Source organism: Gavialis gangeticus, unplaced genomic scaffold (genome assembly GCF_001723915.1).
Source record: "Gavialis gangeticus isolate Ggan-Ray unplaced genomic scaffold, GavGan_comp1, whole genome shotgun sequence".
Taxonomy (NCBI): Eukaryota; Metazoa; Chordata; order Crocodylia; family Gavialidae; genus Gavialis; species Gavialis gangeticus.
In genome coordinates, this window is record NW_017729024.1 from 111400337 (window position 1) to 111424211 (window position 23875).

At 35.6% G+C, this 23875-nt stretch overlaps 1 protein-coding gene across 9 annotated transcripts in view; it reads left to right on the plus strand.

Moving 5' to 3' along the window:
• Positions 1-23875, plus strand: part of NFIB (nuclear factor I B) — a 271468-nt gene that overhangs the window by 219785 nt on the left and 27808 nt on the right. For 3 of the 9 annotated variants that reach the window (XM_019517573.1, XM_019517572.1, XM_019517576.1), the window contains exons 9-11: positions 4066-4231; positions 7625-7707; positions 18387-18475. The exons of 1 other annotated variant lie outside the window; for it this stretch is intronic. In XM_019517573.1, the coding sequence (XP_019373118.1) occupies positions 4066-4231; positions 7625-7707; positions 18387-18475 (338 nt within the window). Of the gene's footprint in view, positions 1-4065; positions 4232-7624; positions 7708-18386; positions 18476-23875 lie in introns of those variants that run through there. 5 more of the 9 variants (XM_019517574.1, XM_019517577.1, XM_019517580.1 and 2 more) reach the window with 5 other exon arrangements.

A 23875-nucleotide genomic window follows, 5' to 3' on the forward strand; every position in this document is an offset into this window, starting at 1 on the left:
ACACACACACACACACACACACACACACACACACACACACACACACACACACACACACACACACACACACACATGCACAACATCAGATGTTCAAGATTCGGAAAATCTGAATTTACTTTTACTTTTAGGGCACTGTCAGCAGCCTCTTTGTCAGATGGGCTCTAATTTATTCCTGTGGTATTAGGTACAAGTTGTCTAAAAAGACTCTACTTCAGAATTCCAGTCAATAGCTAGCAGTGGATTTTTCACATGTATGATTTTAAGAATCTCTTTTTGAAGGTATTTTCTACAATTGCAGAAGGTTGCTTTGGCACCTGGAAAGGAACCTAAGAAAAACCAAGAAGAATCTATATGTATATTAAATGGTGCAGAATGACTGTTTTGAATGATACACGTGACGTGTATCATTTGAATGATACACATGATAATCATTGGATAACATTACCCAAATAGATGAACTCCCAATAAATGTAGGTTTCCAAAATAGAACCAGAACTCTTGTAAATGGCGGGAGGTGGAGGGGGACCGAGGGAGTAGCAGAATTAGAAAGTTAAATAAAAACAGCATGCACAATCTGTAATTGATGATTAAGTTTTGGCTGCATTTAGAACTGATGATGGTGATCTGTGCCAAAAAGCGCTGTGCATCCCACCACCTCAGGGACCTGAGAGGACAGATTTTAACCCCTAGAGAAAGAAAAGCTATACAAACTTGAGGTGCTAGAGGTAATAGCTGAGTGATTGATTTGTGACAGCTTTGGTGGCCAGTGTCTTTTCTGTGATGACTGCAAACTTGCACTCAAAGAGCTAAAATGTAATTTAAAAGCCACGTGTTTTGTGCTTGTTAAGATGACCTTAATAAGGTGAACTCTGTGCAAACCAGTGTGCACTGTTATCAGTATATCCCCAGGTAAAACAATTGCTTTGAAATCATTATAAACAGTTCCATTTATTTTAGAATTATTTTAGGATCCAGCCTACTTACGACAACTTAAACATCAACTTTATTAATTGTTCCACTGCTGATCACAGCATGGAAGAAAAGACAGGAATGATCATATTGGGAGAAACTACTCATTCTGAATGGTATTTTATTTTAATGTCATGAGGAAATGGAGCTTATATTTTAACAGCATTTGAAAATGCAGTTGCATCTTTTTCCAAACTGACCTAGTGACAGACTTCCATTGAAAGGCTCTGTTTTTTGCCCCTAGCAAAACTGCTGAAGTTTTATAAAAATTATTTGCTCCATACAGATTTCCACTTGAAAAAAACGGAGACATTATTAAAGTACAACATAAATAAAACCTATATAGGCATGTGCTTACTTGTGACCAGAGGTGGTCCAAAAATTTAAATATAAAAGCTTTAATTAAGTAAAAGGATCAATTGTCACATTTAGAAGTGTCACTGAGCATGGTATTGTATTTTTTTAAATTAGATTTTTGCCAAACACTAACACACTCAGTTTTATCTGAGTAATATTTGCATTAACCATTTTAAAACAGATTTTCTGTTTTACAACTCCTACATAAATATTAAAGCAGATAATTCTTTAAACAGCAAGGGAAGAAATGCTGGAGATGACAGAAATGAGAGAAGAAAGAGGAATATGTAAAGGTTGTTGGTCTAATGTTATATCTTGTATCTGCATGTAAGAAAAAGATGCTTACAGTATCACTCCTCCCACTGAAGTCAGTAAGGAAACTCCAGCTGACTTCCTGGAGCCAGATTTTCACCTACTATTAGTGATGAATGTGGGATGATGCATATTATGCAAAATTTTATTTTTATTTTAGTGGGTATTAAATACATGCATTGCATATTGCTTAATTCAGAAAGGAAAGGGTTCATTTTCTTGGACACAGGGACTAAGCTGGGAGTCCATATGAGCTGTTGCATTCCTGTTGACCAATATCACTAGGGAACAGTAAAAGGTGATACATTGTTGCAAATTGTACTGGACTCCAGCTGTGTCCATTTAATTAATTTGAGTCTGGCTTGGAGACAGAGCTGCTTTTGGAAGCTGATGACACTGTTTTAATCTATAAATACCTTTGAATCTTCTTTTTTAGTTTTTAATAAATGTTATGCATTTTAGCAAGCAAATCTTCAGTGGCTCATTTTTGACGGTTCAGTATATAACAGACACTCAGACCTAAAAGATAACTGTGTCCCTACAGATCATTAACCACATCCAATGAGCAATGAAAACAACTAGTCCTGTCTACCAGCCTGACTGTGTGGCTCATATACAGTTTATTATTGTACTAGCAGTAACTGGTTTCATCTTTAAAAAAATATTTAAAAACATATACATATTAATGGACAATATTTGTTTACAGGTATTGGGGATAAGTTTACTTTATCATCTGTCCGTAATTCTGCCAGATAATTGTTTTTGCTTCCCCGCAGTTGTGAATTTTTCCTTTAAAATTGTACTATTCAGCATTTGGCCATTGTAAGCCTGGTACATTGCAAAACACTGGAGCCAGAAATGGCTTCTAAACTGTGATTTCACAGTAGGTTACAATGCTTTCTTCCAGTCCTGGAATACCTTGGACTTGAATACATCAGGAATAGGAAAGCCATTTTAAATAGCTCATAGAGATTTCTGAAATTGTATTACAATATTTTTGTCCTTCCAAGGCCAGTTTTGAGCATCTAAGAAATCTAGCTTTGCAGCTAAGAGGTATTAAAAGTAGTACCCATGAAAATACAATGATCTAAAACACAACTAAAGTAGTCATAGATAGTTTTTTGTAAATATATGGCATTAACAGAATGCACAAAAGGTATGGTGTACTATACAGGTTTTATTTGAACCCTTATTTAAAGACAATATAATTCATTCATGACTTCACTTGTGAATAATGTTGCCATCCAAATATTTACTGAGTAGTTTTATACCATGTTTTCATATATCCTCTCTGTATTTTATTGCATGCATTAATACCATGCTACCTATACCTTTAAAGTTGTAAGGGCTGAATGAACAGTTTTGGAAAGAAAAGATAGTCCACTCACTGGAAGTTTGATACAATAAAAAAATTATATGGAGCAAATTCAGGGGGAAAGATGGAAAAATCTTTCATTACTGAGTTTTGATATTGCTTTTTTATTTTACAACTTTTTAATATAACTTTTTTCTTATTTAATAAATGAGACCCCTTACATGAGCATAACCATGAATATTGATGCATATGGTATGTAAACATCCATATATGATGCTGGAAGAATAAATTCCATAGTAGCTAGATTGTATTGAACTGGATTCTTCATAGTGTGAGTATATATGGTTATGCTTTAAGAAGTAACCTACTTTTCCTCCTTGGTCACCAATGTATCATTTCTGGTGGTGGTCTTCATCATGAAATTGTAGAATATTTTAAATCAACTGATTATCTTCTCCGTAAATGTAGGCTTGATCTCTAATTGTACAAATTTTCCAAGCCTACATTTAAAAAGATGTGGCCAGGTTACTTCGTTCCTGAAATATAGAGTTCCCACTTTCTGTGAAAAGGGCATTCTGGGGCATGATGACAGTTTAGGCTCTTTCATTAATCCTCCATGGTCCTCCCCTATGCACCCTTCTTTGCTAATTATTGGTCAGACTTCCAACACGTGTATTCTCTGTGGATGTCTATGTACATATTCTGTATGTATGTCCCAAGGCAGCCAGGGTCCTGTCCCTTGTGAATACAGCTTTGGCAGAATTAATTTGTGTTCATATTAAGTGGCTCAGGACATGCGTTTTGGTTACTTCAGTATTCCTGCAGGAACAGCACAATTATCATAAAATAAACTGATGAAAATCACATCCAGATAGGACTAGAGCTTGGCAGAAAATTACTGTGATTTATACATATAGTGCCTCTATACTTAATGAATATGCTGCCCACTAAGAATAGCATTTATAGAATTATTAGCTTATTAGAATTTCATACTCTAGCATGTAGATGCTATGGTGATGGGCATTCTAGAAAACCCTAAGATAGGTAGGTAGATTTCTTAAACACAATAATGTATATATTTCACAAGGCATTCTTTTGGTTTTGTTTTGTAGCCTAACAGCAGTGGTCAAGTAGTAGGGAAAGTGCCTGGCCATTTTACTCCAGTTTTGGCACCCTCTCCCCATCACAGTGCGGTGCGACCTGTGACCCTGACCATGACAGATACTAAACCCATCACTACATCCACTGAAGGTGAGGCATCTTCACCTACAGCAACCAGTAAGTATTTCTCTAGGAAACAAAAAATGTCCATCAAAGATTCAATATGATTTCAAATTAAGGCCAAAAAAGGTGCCTTTTCCTACTATTTGACCAAGTGGATGCTCATCATTTATATTGAGATCAGATCCGACCACAAAGCTTTTCCTCATCAAATTCTAGTAAAATATATCATGTTGCATAAATTTATGAGTGAGACATGACAACCAGAATCTAATGGGAAAAGCATATTCCTTTGAGCACCACCTAATAGAGAATGAAATATGGTTGTTCATCTAAGGTGGACATTGTAATAACATTGAGAAGCACAGTCACATAACAAGGTTTTCAAATCACTCATACCTGGATTCTAAAATAAGATTGGAAAATTGCTCCTCAATCAGCTTTCCTACAGAAATCAAGTCTTGTTACAAAGCATACTGAATCAGAGCTATGATAATTGCATATTTACATAGGTTGTGTTATTGCTAGCTAAAATCAAAATATTTGGCATGCAGAAAAAGGAGATTTTAATTCATTGTAATTGATACAGCAAAGGCTGGCAGCTTAATGGCAGTTTTTTCAATGCCTTGAAAGTTCAATGCACTTTGTGCAACATTCTGGATACCATAATTATTTATCCTATTAACTTCAATGGAATTGCAACCATGTATGTGTGTACAAAGTACACACCAATGCCATTTAATTTTTTTGGACAATAATTTCATGTACAGTGATATACAAGGGGTTAATTTTTATCTAGTTCCTGCACTTATGTTAGTAAGGCTAGGTAAATATTGTCACTAACATTTAGGTCTTTAAAGTTTCAACATTAGTCACATTTATTAAAATGGTAAAAAAAAATTCGAAAATAAACCCAATCAGACAATTTAGAAGAAAATCTCTAAGCTGAATTTTTTGTCTTTCGTAGGGAAGTTAGAGCTTATTCTGTGCTTAAGCCTAATCAAACCAAGAGGAGGAAGATAAAAAAAAACTAAATCAGAATGAAAAAGTCTAAATTTTGGGGGGGTCACTTGCATTTAAATTGAAGTTGAATTCAGTTTCTAAATTTGGGTTGTGTTCTTAGACATTAGATAACCATTAATCAAGCCTGTAAAATGTGTTTTTTGGGTATTTAGATATTTCCTTATTTTGGAAAATGAAATAAAGATTCAAACGATTATGAGTGAGCTGTACATCTAGGGGAAATGGTATGAGTATTTATTATGAAGAGGGAATTGTGTCCATAGCAGTCAAATTAAGCAAAGGCCATTGTTTCATTATAAACTGATAGTTATATTGATAGATTTATGTAACTATTTTAGCTATAATTTTGGAATAGCATAATAGGGAACTAGGTAGTGCAGTGGATTGGCACCTCTCTGCTAGTTGGTAGTGCAGATTCTCCACCATTTCTACTGTGCTCAGCAGCAAAAAAAAAGATCTAACCTTTCACCTCAGGGTGGTAGGGAACCCTGGGTTTAGATATGGTTTTGGGAATTGCTGGTTTCATTCTTACTTCTTTGGGTGATACTCACAAAGAGCCGTACCATGTCTGGTTCTGCTCAAGAGAGGCCAGGCCCAGCATAGGAGAGGAAGAAAGATCAAGTGTGATATCAGAACTGTGGTAAGAAGCTTGCATACTTATTAGTTCAAATTGCAGCCTAATTCAGCTAGTCTGTTTAGAGTAAAACAAACCTGATGTGTACACTAATATTTACCCTTTTATTTAAGGGCAAAGGCTGTGAGTTCCAAAAAGAAAAGGAAAACAACAAAAAACCAGGCATAAAAGAATAAGGCACACCATTTTATTGAATTTCAGTGGAATTTGGATACCTAATCCCTTTATAGTCCTTTGAGTATCCCAGCTAAGATCTTTGAAATGAGGACTCTGTGCCATGTTGAACATTATGTGATTAGCCTCTTGCTTCTATAGCTTTTCTACTAGTAATGCACGTAATGAAAAATGTACACATGAAAATCCATGTGTGAAATGTGTACACAAGTGAGGAAACAAAAATTACATTTATAAGAAATTTGTATGTTTTAAATATGCATGTCAGTAATGGGAGTTTATGAAAAATTTTCAGTAAGGAGGAGAAGAAGAAAAAGCATATTATGCTGCTGAAAATACAGAAAGCTCTCCACCTTCCATTAGTGCCTCATGGCATACAGTATGCATTTCAGGGGAGAATTTGGCCTTCATAGTTTTTACAACATCTTTGCAACTTTATTTCTAATAAATGATTAAATTAAAAGAGAAAATATTCTTTAGCCTATAATTCGTCAGAAATATTACTTGGAGATAATATAACCGATGGCATATCTGTTTAGCTTCTTTCCACCTAATTCAGCATACAATGGCAAATGATTAACACTACTTTTTTATTCTGAAGATGCAACAATGGAATTGTTCAGAACTAAAAATATAACAGTTCTCTTTAACTGGTGAAGAGGGAGCCCTATGGTCTAAAAGTCATTTTTTCTCTATATCTGAACCATTTTTATAGTAGTTGCTCAGTGACAACTGTTTGTTCTAAAAAGCCATATATAACAAATAATCCTTAGAATTTGATAACATTTCATTTATTTGCATTTGCTATATGATTTAATACCTCAGGCCTTCTGGGTGAAAAACTCCATCTACCTACTGCCTCTTGAATTTTATGTCCGTTCAATTTTGGCAGCTCTGTTTTGTCTGCAAGCAAAGGTGCCTCTTCTAATGATGATTGTCACAATGTGGACATCTACACACTGGGAAGTGAAGTGAGACTACCTACCTCATTTCATATAGGCCACCAGAAGTCATTAGATGGTAATGACTTTCAGTCATTACTGACCTAGGTCAGATTTGAATGATGACCCGCAGGTGAAAGGTTCCGTATCCCATTACCAATCCTCTGAGCCACCCAGTACCCGAAACTAAGATTTTTCTTAGCTTCCACAACAGATGCGGCAGGGCTTTTATTGCACTGGTCCCTAAATGCAAGTTGTTTTCTGAGGTGTAAAATAGCGAATGTTCAGTCTTAAACTGCACAGTAGAAGTTAACTCCTTTCTCATGTTGTTATTAATCAAACTGCACATTCCAGATGACTCTGAAGATTCATTTCATACCAGATTAGCAAATCCACTGTTTGATCAACAGTTTAAGGATTACATTTTCATTTTACGTAACCCATAAGTTTTGTTCTGACCTAATTCTGACCTCAAATTCACATATGCAGCTTCCATTGAAGTAGATAGGAGTTGTGCATGTGCATCCACTGCAGTTGGCCCTGTGTTTGTTTGGCAGACACTTCCTATACGTTGCAAATCATAACTCTGGATTTCTCATATCTGTACTGTACATGCACAGGGTAACAGTTATGATAGGTCACTATTTTTATCAATCTGTTTTGTTCTTCCTTAATCAGCCTACACAGCCTCAGGCACATCCCAAGCCAATCGATATGTGGGACTAAGCCCAAGAGACCCATCCTTCCTACACCAGCAACAGGTGGGCAAGTTTCACATAGGTGTAATGATATAGACAAGCTTTTGCAATTTTACCTTTCTACATGCTGCCACTGATATCTTGGATTAGAATGGGATCCTAATGGTTTCAGTATTTATTGTATGAAGACTAGATATGATACAAACAAAAGCAAAAGTCCTGTAGCCAACTTCAACATGACATAGGCCTTTGCTTCTTAGATTTGTACCATCTTAAGGAACTTTTAATAATGCTTCCTTCACCTATTTTATTTTTGATTAACTTCTAGTAGAACCTATAATTGATATTAAAAATAAGAATAGAGTGTTCATGGGGCAAAACTGAGAACTGATTTAAAAATCCATAAAAAATAAGCAAAATTAAACTGTACAAATTATGATTCTAAAGTTATTTCATATTTTCCAGATGTTTGAGCTACATTTCTGCATTTTAGTTCCAGAAGATGAGTTATAAAACCAAATTCTCAATGCAACACATCATCATTCCTAGTTTAATAGGTTTAAATTGGTTTGCCATTTTAGATGTGATAAAAACACATTTTTATTCTAGTTTCTTATATCATTTATGTCTCAAGTAGCATTTTAAATTTCACATCTCATTAATGCTGTAAATTTAATGCAAATGAAGTGTTTACGCAACCTGTGAAAATATACATTCGAGATTAATGGTGGTTTATAAACAAATGAGCTGCAGTCAATAGCAAGGCCATGAAGATACAGAAATTGTGCATTGCTAGTAACTGCATAATAGAAATGAATGCAGACAGTTTAGAACCTTAGTATATTTTATGATGTGTGTAGATGCTGTCCCAGCTTTTAACAGCAGAGGAGTCTGAAATTAACAGCATGTAAAATGTTACAAGGGAAAAATTGAATATGGCAGACAGAAAAGAGCTGTTAAGTAGTTCTCATTATTTATTGAACTGTATTTTTTCTCAGGCTTGTGTTCCTATCAACAGTTGGTACCCATGCCTGTTTTATTTTCAGCAAAACCTCTATGTTCTTTGTTTGTTGTGACATAGCTAAACTATGCTACATCTGGAACTCCCTATGCCTACTCACTCCCAGGCCAAGGTGGCAGTATGTATATATTAAAGGTCACCACATGCAGAGTTCAGAGAAAATCATAAAGATGATAGTTTATTCAAGATAGTTGATGTTTTGCCAGTTTTTTTTAAACCAGTGAGACCTAACTGAAAACATCTGTATGCAGTTATGAAAATACCAAATAACAATTAGTGGTTTTCACCAACTATTGGTTTTTCAGTAAATTTTCTGGTATGCTGCTTTTTTCACCTCTCTAAGATTGCTGTAATATGAAATGTGTTATAATTACTATAATATGTTTCTATTTGACAAATGTACAGTATGTGTTCATTCTATTTTTAAACAAAGGCAAGATGTATAGGTTTAAAACTTGCTCTTTTAAAAGTACTGCATGGATATTATAAACAAATTGGAGTGAGTCCAGCGAAGGGCAACAAAAATGGTGAGGGGGCTGGGAGACATGACTTATGAGGAAAGACTGAGGGAACTGGGATTATTTAGTCTGGAGAAGAGAATACTGAGAAGTGATTTAATAGCAGCCTTCAACTACCTGAAGGGGGGTTTGAAAGAGGATGGAGCTGGACTTCTCAGTCATAGCAGATGACAGAACAAGGAGCAATGGTTTCAAGTTTCAGCAAGGGAAGTTTAGGTTAGATATTAGGAAACATTTTCTCTCTAGAAGGGCAGTAAAACACTGGAACAGGTCACCCAGAGAGGTGGTGGAAACTCCGTCCTTGGAGGTTTTCAAAATCTGGCTTGACAGCTTTGGCTGGGATGATCTAGTTGGGGATGGTCCTGTTTTGGGCAGGGGGTTGGACTAGCTGACCTCCAGAGGTCCCTTCCAAACCTCATTGTCTGTGATTCTAAGTACTCCTGTTGTGAAATTTTAAATATTATGTCATGAAAAATCTCTGTCGTTCAGTTAGATTTGGTATTCACAGAAGAAACATAAATATATTTTGTTTTAATTAATCACCAATCTTAAAGAGATCTCATTTTTCTTTAAATATGCTCAATTTTTTATTCTCAAGAACATTCAAAGAATGACAGAAACAGTCACACATCCCTAGGAGGTACTGGAAGCCAACTTAAGTTTCTTGTTGGGAAAGTTTATCATGTATATGTTGAGTAGGTGCTTTGTATATATGGGCACAAAAGCAATGTGAATGTAATGTATCTTCTCTATATTTTTGTTTTTATAACATATTCTCAGGATAAATTTGGAGAATGTTGGCAGTACCATTAACATGTGGCCAGATGGTTAAAAAAAGTAGATCTTACATATATAGCAAATTGAAGATTTTATGCTAACTTTCAGAACTGGTATATCTATTTTTATTTAGTGATACCATGTAAATTAGCCATTCTACTTTCTACAGTGTTTTACAGTATGTATATTTTTGTTCATTTAACTACAACACTTGCTGGCATCCAAGCAGTACATAGTAAAAGCCATATAGTAAAGTGCAAAAGTGTTTAATATGTTTGTCTCTGCCATGTAGTCTGTACTCAACTTTAAATTATGTGAAGCGTGTGTTGGTATGGGTATGTATGTGTGTGTGTACATGCCCTTACATACATATGCAGGAATTAATTAGGCACTGTTGAATACATTAGAGGAAGAAAGTACTATAAAAACAAGCAAAGCTTTCTAGGAGTGGGATACTATGAATATATAAGTACAGCAAGTATAAATCAAATTTCTAGTTAATTAGTTGTTACCTTCATCCCCTTAAATTCTGAAATGATCTCAAAGATTACAATACCATATATGTTTATTATTCATAAACAAGAAAGAACAGAATTCTCTAAATGACTTTAGTAAAGTAAAGGTTATACTTGGTAAGGCAGAAATGAGATTGATTTACTATGTCCTTTCATTACTTTACAACAATTTAAAAGAGACCACTCTTCTTGTGGCAGGTTCTAAATGCATTTGGTTTAAAGCAGCCCATGATGAATGAAAAGGAAAATCAAGGGGTACATGAAATAAAGGCAATCAATCATTTTATATTAGCTGAGAGAAATTCTAAATTAGAAAGCCAATGGTTTTAGTTCCAGAGAGGTCTTTTAAACATTCACCATACCCTGTAATCTACATTGACCCTTTAAAAAATAAATATTGTCACAGGTACATTCTTTATTTCAATGGAGGGGGCTTTATAAAGATTTATTCTCTCAGGCTATGAGAATTATTGACATGCATTGTTGAGTGCTTTTTTGTTGCTGATTAAAAAAAAAAAGAACCATAATGTAGCCCGTATAAATTATAGTAACAATCATAAATTTAAGTTGCTTGTATAGTTTCTGACTCTCACTTACAAACAATCTTTTCACAAAATGACAGTTCAGTAAAACTTCTAATAAAACAATTTATAGCCCAAACTTGCTGGAATACTTGCATTTAGATGGGAAATATTAAATGTAATTTTGAAAGATAGCATATATATAGCACCTGTGGGAGCAATGCATTTACAGTTACTGATCTGAATTACTGTGAAAAATGTGCTATTACACATGTTACTTAGCATGCTACATTGATAGTTAAAAAGGCAAGGCTATGATGAGGAGCTACAAGTTTATGCAGTCCATTTTCTTTTGAGATCATTGGTTGTTGGTGATATCTTGAAATGTGAGGTATTTCTGCACTGGAACATCCGAAGTAACAAAGCAGGCCTCCCACTAAGTACAGCTACAGTCGTGTGTGTGTGTGTGTGTGTGTGTGTGCGCGTGTGTGTGTGTGTGCGTGCGCGCGCGCGTGTGTGCGCGTGTGTGTGTGTGCGTGCGCGCGCGCATGCGTGCACGCTGAAAAATATACTGAAGGCATCTATAAACATCCTACTGTTTTGCTGGAAAAAATAATTTATCTCCAGGTCTCTCAAAATATCTGCTACAAATGGTTAATGACTACTTAATTCTTTAATATTTATTAGTCAGTATTCAAGAGTTGTTAACTAGTAGTGATGGCTTCATGTTTCTGGGGATTTTGCTTAATCAAACATCTCTTTAGTCACAATTAAAAATTTATGTTAGAGATAGTATTTGGTTAAGAAGACTTTGTTCTTTACTATTCAAAGTTGTTGTGACTTTAAGAATTAATGAATTTTGTTTGGTTTGCTGTACTAAGCATTCATGCTAAGAAATTCTTTAATGAAACACGTAAGAGAAATGTTGAGTAGTCTTCACAGTTATACAGTAGCACCTCTGCCTCTCTTCTTTCTCTCTCTTACCCTGTAGCTCATGTACATGTTGCTTATATATGAGTTTTAGCAGACTTTGGATTTCTGCATCTAAATTTGCAGGGAGGGGGTGGCAAAAAGCGGAATAATGGGGTTAAATTCAGCCTTGCTATAAGCAGGCTAACATCTTTGAGCTCAATAAAGTTGTGTCAAAGTTTAATTTTGACACTTCATCATCATAGTCTTCAGTTCTGGGATTGTATTATCATAATGCAGCAATCATTTATAAAAGACTGCAGTTACAAAAATTTGTGTTGATGTCCTCTAGGTCAGAGTTCTTATGGGTTTCTGACACTTTATACTCAGTTCTATGCTGTCATGTCACAGTTTCTTTTGAAGAGAACTTGGCTTCATGAAAGCTTCTGCTTTCTCTCTGTATCTCTTATTCAGCTAATACATACAGGTGCACACCTGCCCTGCCTTCTAACATTTTCTTAGTCTGATTCATTTTATATTGTTATATTTGGATCATTCTTAAACCACATATCTTTAAATTATAGGAATTCTTAGTGTCTGATCAGTATTACTTCTGGGTTTGTAGCAACAAATGCTTTCTTATTAAAAACAAAGAAAAAGAAAATGTTGCCTTTGTGTTCATTACAGCAAAAAGGCAATGGTTCACAGTTAATAAGCTTCCTACTGAAACTGCCTGTCTAAATAGTGAACTTACTGTCAGCCATAATGTTGCCATCCATACTTATTTAACTTTTAATACAGGTTTGAGCTTTTAGAAAGAGCAGGTAGGAAGTCATTTTGATTCAGGCAAACAAACCCAAATGATTTTTAGCATTGAAGCTATAGGTTTGTGATAGTAGTAGCCTTTAAAACATTACAATCCTGTCATGCTAGTATATGCTAACTAATATTGGACCAATAACTGAGTAACTGTTGGACCTCTCAAATCCTTGCATCATTTAATACAACTGCATGGATTCCACTAGACCTTGAGCTTTATGGGTATGTTGTACATTGTACACAATTTTCATATATTTTTGACATGTATTAATGTCATGTATATATATTTTACATGTATTAATTGTATACGATAAGAAGAAACACTTTAGGCCTCTAATGTATTTTGAAACTGCAAAACTGAAAGCAGCTTTTTTATTCTTATTTAATTATTTCCTAAACACAAGACTGCCCTTTTCTTCAGTAGGAAGTTGTTCTTTCCAGATGCATCCTTTATTGCTGCATTATGCTTTTCCAAAATGGAAGCCTTTCCATATCGTTTATCATTGAAATTGTAAACTGAAATGACCACTGAAAGCAAAGTTTCTGGTTTTAAAATCTTTTGGATGGACACTGCTTTTGCTTTAGGCAAAAGACTGAGAGATGCATACAAGTGGACTCTTAAACAGAGCTTCTCAGTAAAGTCAGGAAACAGGTTATCAACACTTAGGCTGTTCTTATTGTGTCTCTTATCATAATTGACAGTTTGACGTAAAACTTGATCATGTGACTGCCAGGGAGGTATGTAAATGGATAAGAGGTCACCTTTCACATATGCTTGCTGGAAAGGAAACACATTTAAAGGAAGTTTCAGTCAAAACAATGACAGTATGCAAATGTTTAGCTTTATGGGCATTTCTCAAATAACAAAAATCATAGCATGGTCTCCTATCACTCACTCCCTTTTCTGAATGTATATTTACCTTTACTAGTAATCAAAGAGGCTTGAAATGAAGATTATTCTCAGCTAGCAACTCTGGTAAAATTTGAACATATAAAGCCAACTAAAATATTAACCCTTAGCATTATTTAAAATACTAGACAGTAGGCTGGTAGCTGTGGCAATGGACATTGCATAGCTAAACTGCAAGGCAGTTGTGCTCCTAAGGTGTCCAACTTAAATTGAAAAGATAATAATAAAAATAGCAAGCTTTTAGCACTAATAGAGTTCAAAACATATAAGCAGGTTGATATCATTTTCATCCTTTCATGAATGGGAAAACAGAAGCACAAAGAGGAAAAATTATGATTTGCCCATAGTCACCCAGCAGACCTGTGGCAGAGGTAATAGAACTTAGATCTCCTGAAATCCAGTCCATCCCTCTGTCCAGTTCAGTGGTCTGTGGCCCCTTTGCACTGGCATAATGGGACTGCCAAGCAGTTGCATGGTTTACTTGAGGAATACCCCTAGTGCAGGAAGTCTTCTCTGTAGGTTCTGTGCTTCTTCCTAGGGAGCAGTTGCAAAGCCTCAAAGGCCGTTAGCAGGTAGGCACATTAAGTCTGCCCATCTCTGATTTGGGCACACTTGATTCCTGGCAACCTAGAATTTGGCCCAGTGAAGGACTTCTTTTTCTCCTGAGGATAATTTGCCTTGTCCCTACTGTTTGTGATGTTGGGAGATGGTTTTGTGTGGCATAAAAGCTTTATTTTCAGAGAATTTGTAGGGAATGCTTTGCTCACAGTGGTAAAGACTCATATATGTTATCCTAAATGATTGCTGATAAAGTCTTTCTCCTGTGTCTCATGATCATATTTCCATGGCTGGATCATACTTTAACAAGAAAAACCTATCATATAAATATTTTGGAAAGCTTGTAAACATTTGGTTGGGACTGTTTCTTCAGTCTATTTGCCTGAAAACTCAAGTACTTTAGTTACTATGAGTCTAGTGTAGACATAGAAAAATATTAAAGCTGATGGGTCAAATCTTTAGCTAGGACAGGGTTGCTTTGTGTGACCTCAGCCACCCAAAGCAATAGAGCATCTGAGAAGGAAAAATCCTGAGATGGCATATGCATGTAGTTTTCTGATGCTCCCCCTTCTTCTCCATAGAGAGGTTTTTTAAGATGTCACACCAGAGATGAGAATGTACAGGGTGCAGTGTGCTGAGCTTCGTTTGATTCCCCACTTAACACGGTGGCATTTGTGGCTGGATCTAAATTGCACTGGGGACTTTTGGCACCTTCAAAAGAATCTAGTTAAAATATTAACTTCCAGTGTGCCAGGTCTTTTCAAAGATTAAAATAAGTATTGTGTTCGCCATTACAAAAGCTCGGAATCTTCTATTTGCAATGATTTGAAGTTCCCAGATAAGATTCTGCAGTGATTCTCTTGGAAGCATAGTACAGAACACACAGCCCAAGGGAGAAGAGAGGATAAAATAGCATTACAATTCATCTCTTTTGCAACTTCTTCATTCTGGCCCCCCCAGTGTCAATTTAAAAAGCCCTGGGGGGTTATCCAGTGAGCTTCAGCACATCTCAGAATCTCCAGAACAGCAGAACTATATCCTTGCCCAGAATGTCCCTTTACTATTGGCATATTTCTTGGGCTTGCAGAGGGGTCCTTAAGGGCAGCCTCACAGCATTTCCTATGGTGCTTACTCTATAGGAAGCTATCCCCACAAAGAACTTGTGCCTTGAAGACCTCTTTACACTTTTGCTTCTTCACCCAGCATGAAGGAGCTAAGTCATTTTAAAGTTTGTATGCATGCAGAATACCAAATTTGAGAGTGATACCTTGGCACATGTTACACTTAAGATACCATGTAATCACATCTTAAGTAGTTACCCAGCCACACGTTAATTCAGTTAATGATGTGATAAAACAAGGAATAAATCATAAGGTTATTACACAAAATAAGTATAATAACTTTGTGGCTGGTTCCCATCACTCCATTAATTGAATGTGTGACCAGGCTAGGATTCCCAGCTGGGCTGCCAGCCATGGAAGCTCAAAATATGCCTCTGTGCTTGGGAACCTGGATCAGCTGATGGTACTGCCAACCATGGGAGCTTATTTGCCAGTGCAGAAGGAGGATCAGCATTGGCATCAGGACTCTAGGCTCCCCTGCACTGGCAATAAGGTGTGATGGGATCTGATGCTTGATCCCACAATAGTGCTTCCTGCGATGTGCATGGCAGTGGTAGAAAGTTTGATTGTGGGGATTGTGCATCACATCCCATCATGCTTTTAATTGCATGTCTGCCAAGGGCCTATGTGTCTTTCCAGCAAAGCACTAAATAGTGGCCAAACTGTTCTCTAACAGAGGTCTTTTTGGAGAGGAAATGCCACTGAGAAACACAACCACGTTTCTGGTAGGCCGACCTTGAAAACAGTTTCAGCTCTTTGAAGCTGCTCAGGAGATTAGAACATTAGACGTAAGGCCTGGAAAAGCCATTTAGTATACAAGTGATGCAGTCCTAGACTGTGTAATAGAATTATGGATCACGTTTTTTCAGTCTAGGATAGGTGTATCACTTTCACATATTTCATGTTTATGCATAGGGGACCATGTAAATGGCACTCTACTAATTTATATCAATGGAGGATTTGGTTTAGTATGCACCTTTATATACATGCATATATAAATGAGTGTGGAGCTTATAGAAAAATGTTTCTATATTACAGTTACAATAGGTATAAGTGCATATGTGTGTGGATGTGTATTGTATAGTGTTAATATTAACAAATGAGTTTGGAATAGTTCTTTCAGTATGTGTGTAACTATACATTTAGGATCTTAGTTGTTCATATTAAAAATTCTTCTGAACACAGTAGGAGGAAAATTATTATTTATGTACAGTAGCTGATTTATTAAACTGTAATGTATCAGCCACTTACTGTTTTCCCAAATACAAAAAACAATTAGCTTCTATTGCAGACTAATTGCTTGCCAAATTTTTTAGTTAGACAAGCACATAAAATCATCCAGTAACAATAAGTTTTGGTTTTGGCATTCTTTTGTTTATAACCAGCCAAAGATTTTTGTTTGTTTGTTGATTTTTAAAAATGTTGTAATTGTTTCCATATTTAAAACTTGACATCGTTGTTCAGCTGAAAGTGAATCTTTATAACCAAGTCATAAGCCCTTAAAATATACTTTTTTAATGAAAAATGCTGACACTTTCTTAAGGATTGCCGCAGAAATAGAGCCACTAGACTACTGACTATAGTAACGACATATATTTTACATATAGAATAAAAATACTGCTATGGAATACTGCCTATTGCATAAAAATATGGCTTATGGTACAGTTTCATGCAGTGATTTAAGAAAGATGCGCACACATTCTTCTACTTTTTGAGCATACTTAACACATTCTTTACAGTTGTACTCTAGCAAGCTTTTTTGACTGAATGTTTCCTTTTCTGGTTAATTTCATGTAGTTTAGTCATGCTTTAAATGGCCTTTAAAAAGGTCTCTTCTTTAGATAACAAACAAGAAGCAACCCTTATGAAAACATCAGAGACTAACGTTTCCATTTCTCAAACCTCAACAGCAGGAAGCTTATGAGCGTAACAGTCAGACAGGGTCAAGATAGCAATATTGTCTTGTCCTTAGCATATGTATTTGTCAGGAAGGGACTGTAATTAATTGTGCTACTGTGAAAGTAATTTCTTTTAGTTTGTTTACCATCGCTTGAAGCTTTTGGAGGCACTTTAAATTTGCATGAGGAAAACAAAGTGCATTTTATGGAATTCATCTCAGTGATCAAAATATCTTTAATTCAAAGTGCTATATCATAGAAGATGTACATTAATTTACATACAGCATGACTATACAGAGGTTGGAACTATGCTTTTTTATACTTTCTTCACAAGGCAGATATGTTTATGTTCTTTAACATAAAAATAAGCAGTATATCTTTTCAATAAATCTGCTAGCACTGTAGGGCAGCTGTTAAACAAACAGAGCTGTATAGGGTTACATGGACAATCTGTGAAGGGCAGAATTGATGATTTGGGGATCTGGGAAGAATTTGTTTCAGCTTACATTTAGTACATTCCTCACTATATGTAAATATGACCCATTTAAATGTAATAAGGTATTTTAAATACTATTTTTGAGTCTAGAACAAGATTAGATTATTTTATTACTTCTTGCTAAATAATACCACTTTCAGCAACACTAAATTAATAAATCTCAATTACAAAATACCTTTACCCTTCTAAAATAGTAAGATAAGGGCACATCTTTTGGGTAATTTGGGGAAATATTCTATAAATTGCATGTCTTCTATGTTTCACCAAATGCATGCTTCATTATATTGATTATATTTGACCTTTCCTTAGTACAGATTACTTAGTATATTGCATATACAATACAGCATTTTGATTTTCTTTCTTAAAATATTTCACTATTGAACATTAACATTTTTCTTTTATTCCAGCTCAATTTTAATCTAATAATGGCTAATTGTTATGTGCTAAACACTAGTTACTCTTTTATGCTTTATTAATAGGGGAGCATATCAAAGTATCATTTTTTTAATTTAAAGAAACTGTAGAAATTTTAATTTTCAGCATAAGCTTTTTTTTAAGTTACTTCTTGGGAAAGTAAGGCTTTTTGCCATGTACAATACTAGTTTGCATGTATTCATTTAAATACTAAAAACTGTAGTACTGCTCGATCCATATCTGACTGCTAGGTTTCAATTGACAGCTGAGGATTTGTGACTGGACCATGAATCAAAACGGCAGGCATTTATACCCCAGTGCCAGTGAGGATACATTGGGAATTACTTGGCAAAGGTAACATTTTAATTATTTCCAACCCTACACTACATCTAAAAAAGTTACATTAAGCTGCAGTATCTGTTTTAGTAGGCCTTTAGGAGAATATATGTCAACATTTAAACAAAACCTATCTGTGTAACATTTCTTGAACACACATTTACATTATTGTTAATGTAGATTTAACTTTTAAATATACTATAGTAAAACACCTGGAATGCCAAATGTTCACTGTCGAGTGCAAAGCATTTGTAACTTGAAAGCACTGCAGATTTTAGGACTTTAAAACTCAAAATGTGATTTGCAGAAGTCATTTAACTTTTGGGCTTACAAGTTTATATGCAAAATTTGGTGTGATTAATAATATAGATGAGTAATATAGTAGACTTCTGATATGATAGTGTTTTGGTGAATAATTACACTATTTATAGAAACAGATCTAATTAATCGTTTGGGAACAGATGGCATAGATTTATATCACTAACATTTTCACTAAGGTAAGATATAAACTATCTTGTCTATAAGCTAAAATAATAAAATACAAAATAATGAGAAGTCAGTAGTCAGGAAAAGCAGTTTTTTGTATGCAAGAGATGTCAGTTTTCACTTCAGTAATTGATTATACATATATGCATATTTTATTATGCATCAATTATATGTATAAGTGGTTATGATAGCGGTTGGGGTGTGGATGTATAAATAAGTAAAAGATAATAAGCAGCACCATTGTGAAATATAGCTGTTTTTCAGTGCTTCGTCTGCAGCATTCTTTTTAACATACTTAACTGGAGGGTGTTATATACACGATGGAAAGGCTGTCAATTTTGGCCCTGAGAAGTGAAGCAATCTTTTCACCCCCCTTCAGAATTATTTTTATGTACCACTTGGATATGCATGTTTAAGAATATGATGCTGTATCATTACAGTCACATTCCAAAGAGTATATATAAGTGTGTATGTGTGAAAGTGTGCATGTGTATACAGACTTGCTATACAATATCCTGTGATATATAGTGCCATACTCTTGATTGCTAAAAGAGGTTATATTTATAGTATCAACTTTGAAATGTGATATTTGAAATGGAAAGATGAGTATCCAAATTTTAAGCTACTTAACTACCTAGGTTTACCAAGACCTGCAAGTAATGGCTGCACTTTCTGTACTTTTCTCTTAAGAATTTTGGAAATCTGGAAGAATTCTGAAAGCTGTTTGAAGTGTGAGGTGGCCAAATGAGTAGTTTTCCCCTACTGTGGATGATATGGCACAATAGGAAATCAGCTCCTTGAGGACTGTGCTTCACACTATTAATTGTCATAAAAAAAATTGGCACAGTTTTCAGTCCTTACTTATATACCATTAAGAGTGAATCCAAACTAAGTTTATGTAGCACAGGGAGTAATTTACTCTCCCACCATCGAGAGTGTATCTGTCTCAGTGCATTCACAGGAAGCTGTAACTTCACCAACCACTAGTGCCTGCCCAGAGAGTTGGCTAAAACCTCAGATGGTGTAAATCATTATACCTATATTGACTGATGCCAGTTTACATTAGTTGAGCTTGTGGTCCCGTGTTTTTTAGATTTTGGTTTTCAAATACTAGCATGCATTCTTCTTGGTTGCAAATGGCTGAAAGAAAGGAAAGGAAGAAAAAGGCATGTTCTCATATAAGTGCAGGTTATTTTTAAAATATAGCCTTTGAAATACAGACATTCTTCAAACATGTGGGAAGAGGAGCACATAAAAGTATCAATGGGAGCTATTTAAACTAATAAGCAGTTCTCTTGATATGAGTATTTATAACACTCAGAGGAAAGAACTTTGTGCAATAAATCCTTTCTTCATTATTGGTAAAACAATATTTCCTTGTTACAAAATCAAATTGAAAATTTTACTGCCATAAACTTGTTTGATCAGCATTTTTCTCCAAATCTCCGGCACTCATTTTGACAGTAATCAGAGTGACCTTTCATAGAAGGGGTTCACCATTGTTGTAGACAGCACTAATGTATGACAGTGCATTGGTTTTTGAGAAGTTGTGTTGAATGTTTTTATTTACTAAGGTCAAAGAGTTGGCAGTGCTTGAAAATGACCTACTTGGTATATGTGTAGATCATGTAATGGAAGCAACCAAACAAAGCTTCCTTGCGCCGCACTGTCAATGACCTCCACCCTAACTTGAGCAACCCTAACTTGAGTGAGAGATGATGTGGTCCCTATGCTAGTCCTTTTTGTGTCCTTCGTCATATCACTGGCTGCCTATCATGCCAAACAATATGAAATGATATATGGGGTTTTAAAACCAGCTGTAGGTGTGCTTAAATTTGTGGTCCCAGAAAGAAAGGAGCAGTAATACATATTTAAGAACACGTTGACATTTAAAATCAGTAGAAAGTGAATGTGAGTTATACAAACTTAGGAACTTAAGTCATCAGTACATTTTTTTTCCAAAAGCAAAGTAGTGTGTAGATAGTTGCATACAAACTTAGAGGAATACTTTTGATGGTTAAAATAAACATACTAGTGTGACTGAAGAAGAAGTTTACATTAAACATCTGTTCAGCACTTTCAAAAATGAGCTAAAACAGGTTTTTAGTAATGTATGTGGGAGTTATTTTATTTTGCTCCTGACACCATGATTCCCTAGAAGTAACTACATTTTTAAAAAATTACTTATTGTGGACTTTTGAGGGTCTGTTTGTAACTAGGCAAGACATTTAAGCACATGCTTAAAATTAAGTATATGCACAATCCAGTGGTTCATACAAAGCACATATTCAATCAGTACCCTGCAATTTTGGGGTGTGTGGTTCATGACCAGATGATGAAGGCAATGAGAATAGTTAGAATTTATTTAAGCAAACTTGATTTATATCTACCATTTTGTTCAAATAACTAGATTTTTCAGCAACATTCAAAAGTGTAAAGATGAGTTAGGATCAGGCTGGAAAAGATGGTTTCAGGCACTGTCCAGTAAGCAAAAAATGCATGCAAATAAAACTTAAGCAACAAGTGAAAGAGAAAGGGACTTATTGGGTTGAGGACCAATTTCTGCAGCCCTTAATTACTCACATGGGTTGTTACAGTGACCAATGGGACTTTTTACAAAGGGATTCAGGGTTGGGCCCTTGTATACTAAAACTGAATATTTTTGAGTAAGTCTTTCACAGACAATAAAACAAACTGCTAGCAGCAAAATGTACATTTAACACAGCTGTTGTTAATTTTCCTTACATTCTCAACTACTGTTGTTTATTTTTTTTTAAATAAAAACCTTAGTGTTGCTTTTAAGGGTTAACTGTTACTTTAATGTTTTCAACATTACATTTACACTACCCAGGCAAATGCACTAGGTTAGCATTTCCTGCTTTCAGTTTGTTATCTTGACACATAAGTACAGTACAACAGCTGGTTTGTTCCTGGAGCTCCTAAGGGGAGCTTTATTCTCAGAGTGCTGAATTTCCTTTTCAGCTTTAGCTGTAGGGGTATTCAAAATGTTCAACTTTTTAAGCAGCACTCTTTGCCCCTAGCACCACTCTGGGGCTATGATGATAATGCTGATAAGGCAGTTGAAGGTAATAAGCTCCAGTTTGCGGGAAAGTCAGAGGGAGAGTGGAAATTGCTTAGAATCGTTTCCATATCATAGTCCTTTGTGTATAGTAGAATCTAGTGAATGTACTAACTCACAACAATTAAATAACATTGTGCCTGTAGTTACTTGGTGCATTTAGAAAGTTAAACATTTCTATAATACAGACACTTGTTAGGCCAAGTATGGGGGTTTTTCCTCATGTTGCATATTTGTTTTGGATAAGAGTACAAACTCTAAGTTTTGCCATTAAGAACAAAAAATGAGAAATGATCCTGATGGAAAAAGCCTATTTGTGGCAGGAAAAAAAAAATCAAGGATTTCTGGTCTTTATCAATTTAAATTGCTATTTTTGATAGTTTCCCCCAACTCTGTAATAAAGAAAGATGTGCAGAACATTATGTTTCCTTTCCATCTAGGCAAACATCTTCAGAACACTTCCTAAGAAATTAATTGTATTCCAGCCAGACTTGCATGCTGCCATCCCACAGGAAATGGGTCAGCAATCCATTAAGATGCCATTAGATAATCTAATTTGGAACTTAATCTCTAAATTAACCATGCTCCATACTTGAAGCATACTTGAGAGAAAGAAAAAAAGTTTATGTTTGAATCGATAGGGGAGCCGAAGCGTGAAGAAGGCTGTTTGTTTTTTCTGTAGCTGTGGTCACGTCTCAAGCCGTCTGGTAACCAGGAGAAACCAGACATGATGTAATTCCAGATTGAACTTGAACTTCAGGGACTTAGAATGGGGGAACAATGGACCATAGGAATCAATAATGTCCATTTTCCACATGATTATGTTTGGAGCTTTAACTTAACCTTTATGGGAGAAGCAGCAAGATCTGCAGTGTGACCAAAATGAGATGATCCAGAGACAAGAAGTTAAAGAAAACAACTTTTTCAGTGATATTTTCTGAGCGGCACTGCAGATTCCATCAGGATTAGAAAAGTTCCCACTCTGCAGTAAACCAGTTGCCTGTTCTGAGCGCTCTTTGTTCAGTTAGGTAGGACAAACTTAATCTTACGTTTCCTGTCAGATGATTTTTGGCAGCACTGTTAGGGAAGGAGGAGCATGTTACAGAAAAATCCCCAGTATAAATCTTACCTTTAACCCCTTGTTGACTTTGGAATGCTGCGTTTTTAACCATCTTCTAGTTGTTGTTTTTTCTTTCAGCCATGAAGCTGCACTTTCTTTTTGCTTGCAAACATGGTGATTGAACAGACAAAGGAATTTCTAATTGTACTTCTAAATGTTCTAACCCCTAACATTTAATAAATTAAATGCAGTAAACTCATGGAAGAAGAAAGGAAACGTAAAAACTCCTGTGATTAGGTTTGTAAAACATTTCTACAGAAAGTTTTGAAAAAGAGTGAGTTAGTATAGTTTGAGAGAACAGGAATAGCCAGTCTGGGAGGTGAAATGTAGGGCTTTCATTAACCTGTCTTTTGCTGCCTTGCAGGCTTTTACATGGAATTTTCTTTGTTAGTTCACTTTACCATTTCAGTATGTTTTATTATTTATTTATTTGGCCTAATGAGTTTACCTGAAACCACAGAATCATTTTTCTTACATAACTGCACAGTCTCTAGGATCTCCAGCCTCCACTCTCCATATGCTGGCTCCCTAACAGCTGGCTATCCACCTGGTTGCTACCCCAGTGCATGGACCTTCCTACCCCTGCCCACTAACCTGGGCAGATTCCTGGACACACACTGGGTGCATATGAACATCTTGGTCTGAAATACCTTTGCTGTGGACTCTCCTTGGTGTTGACAGAAAGAAGATGCATGTCCTTATGGGCGACTGGTGCCTCCCAAGTCGGGCGGGG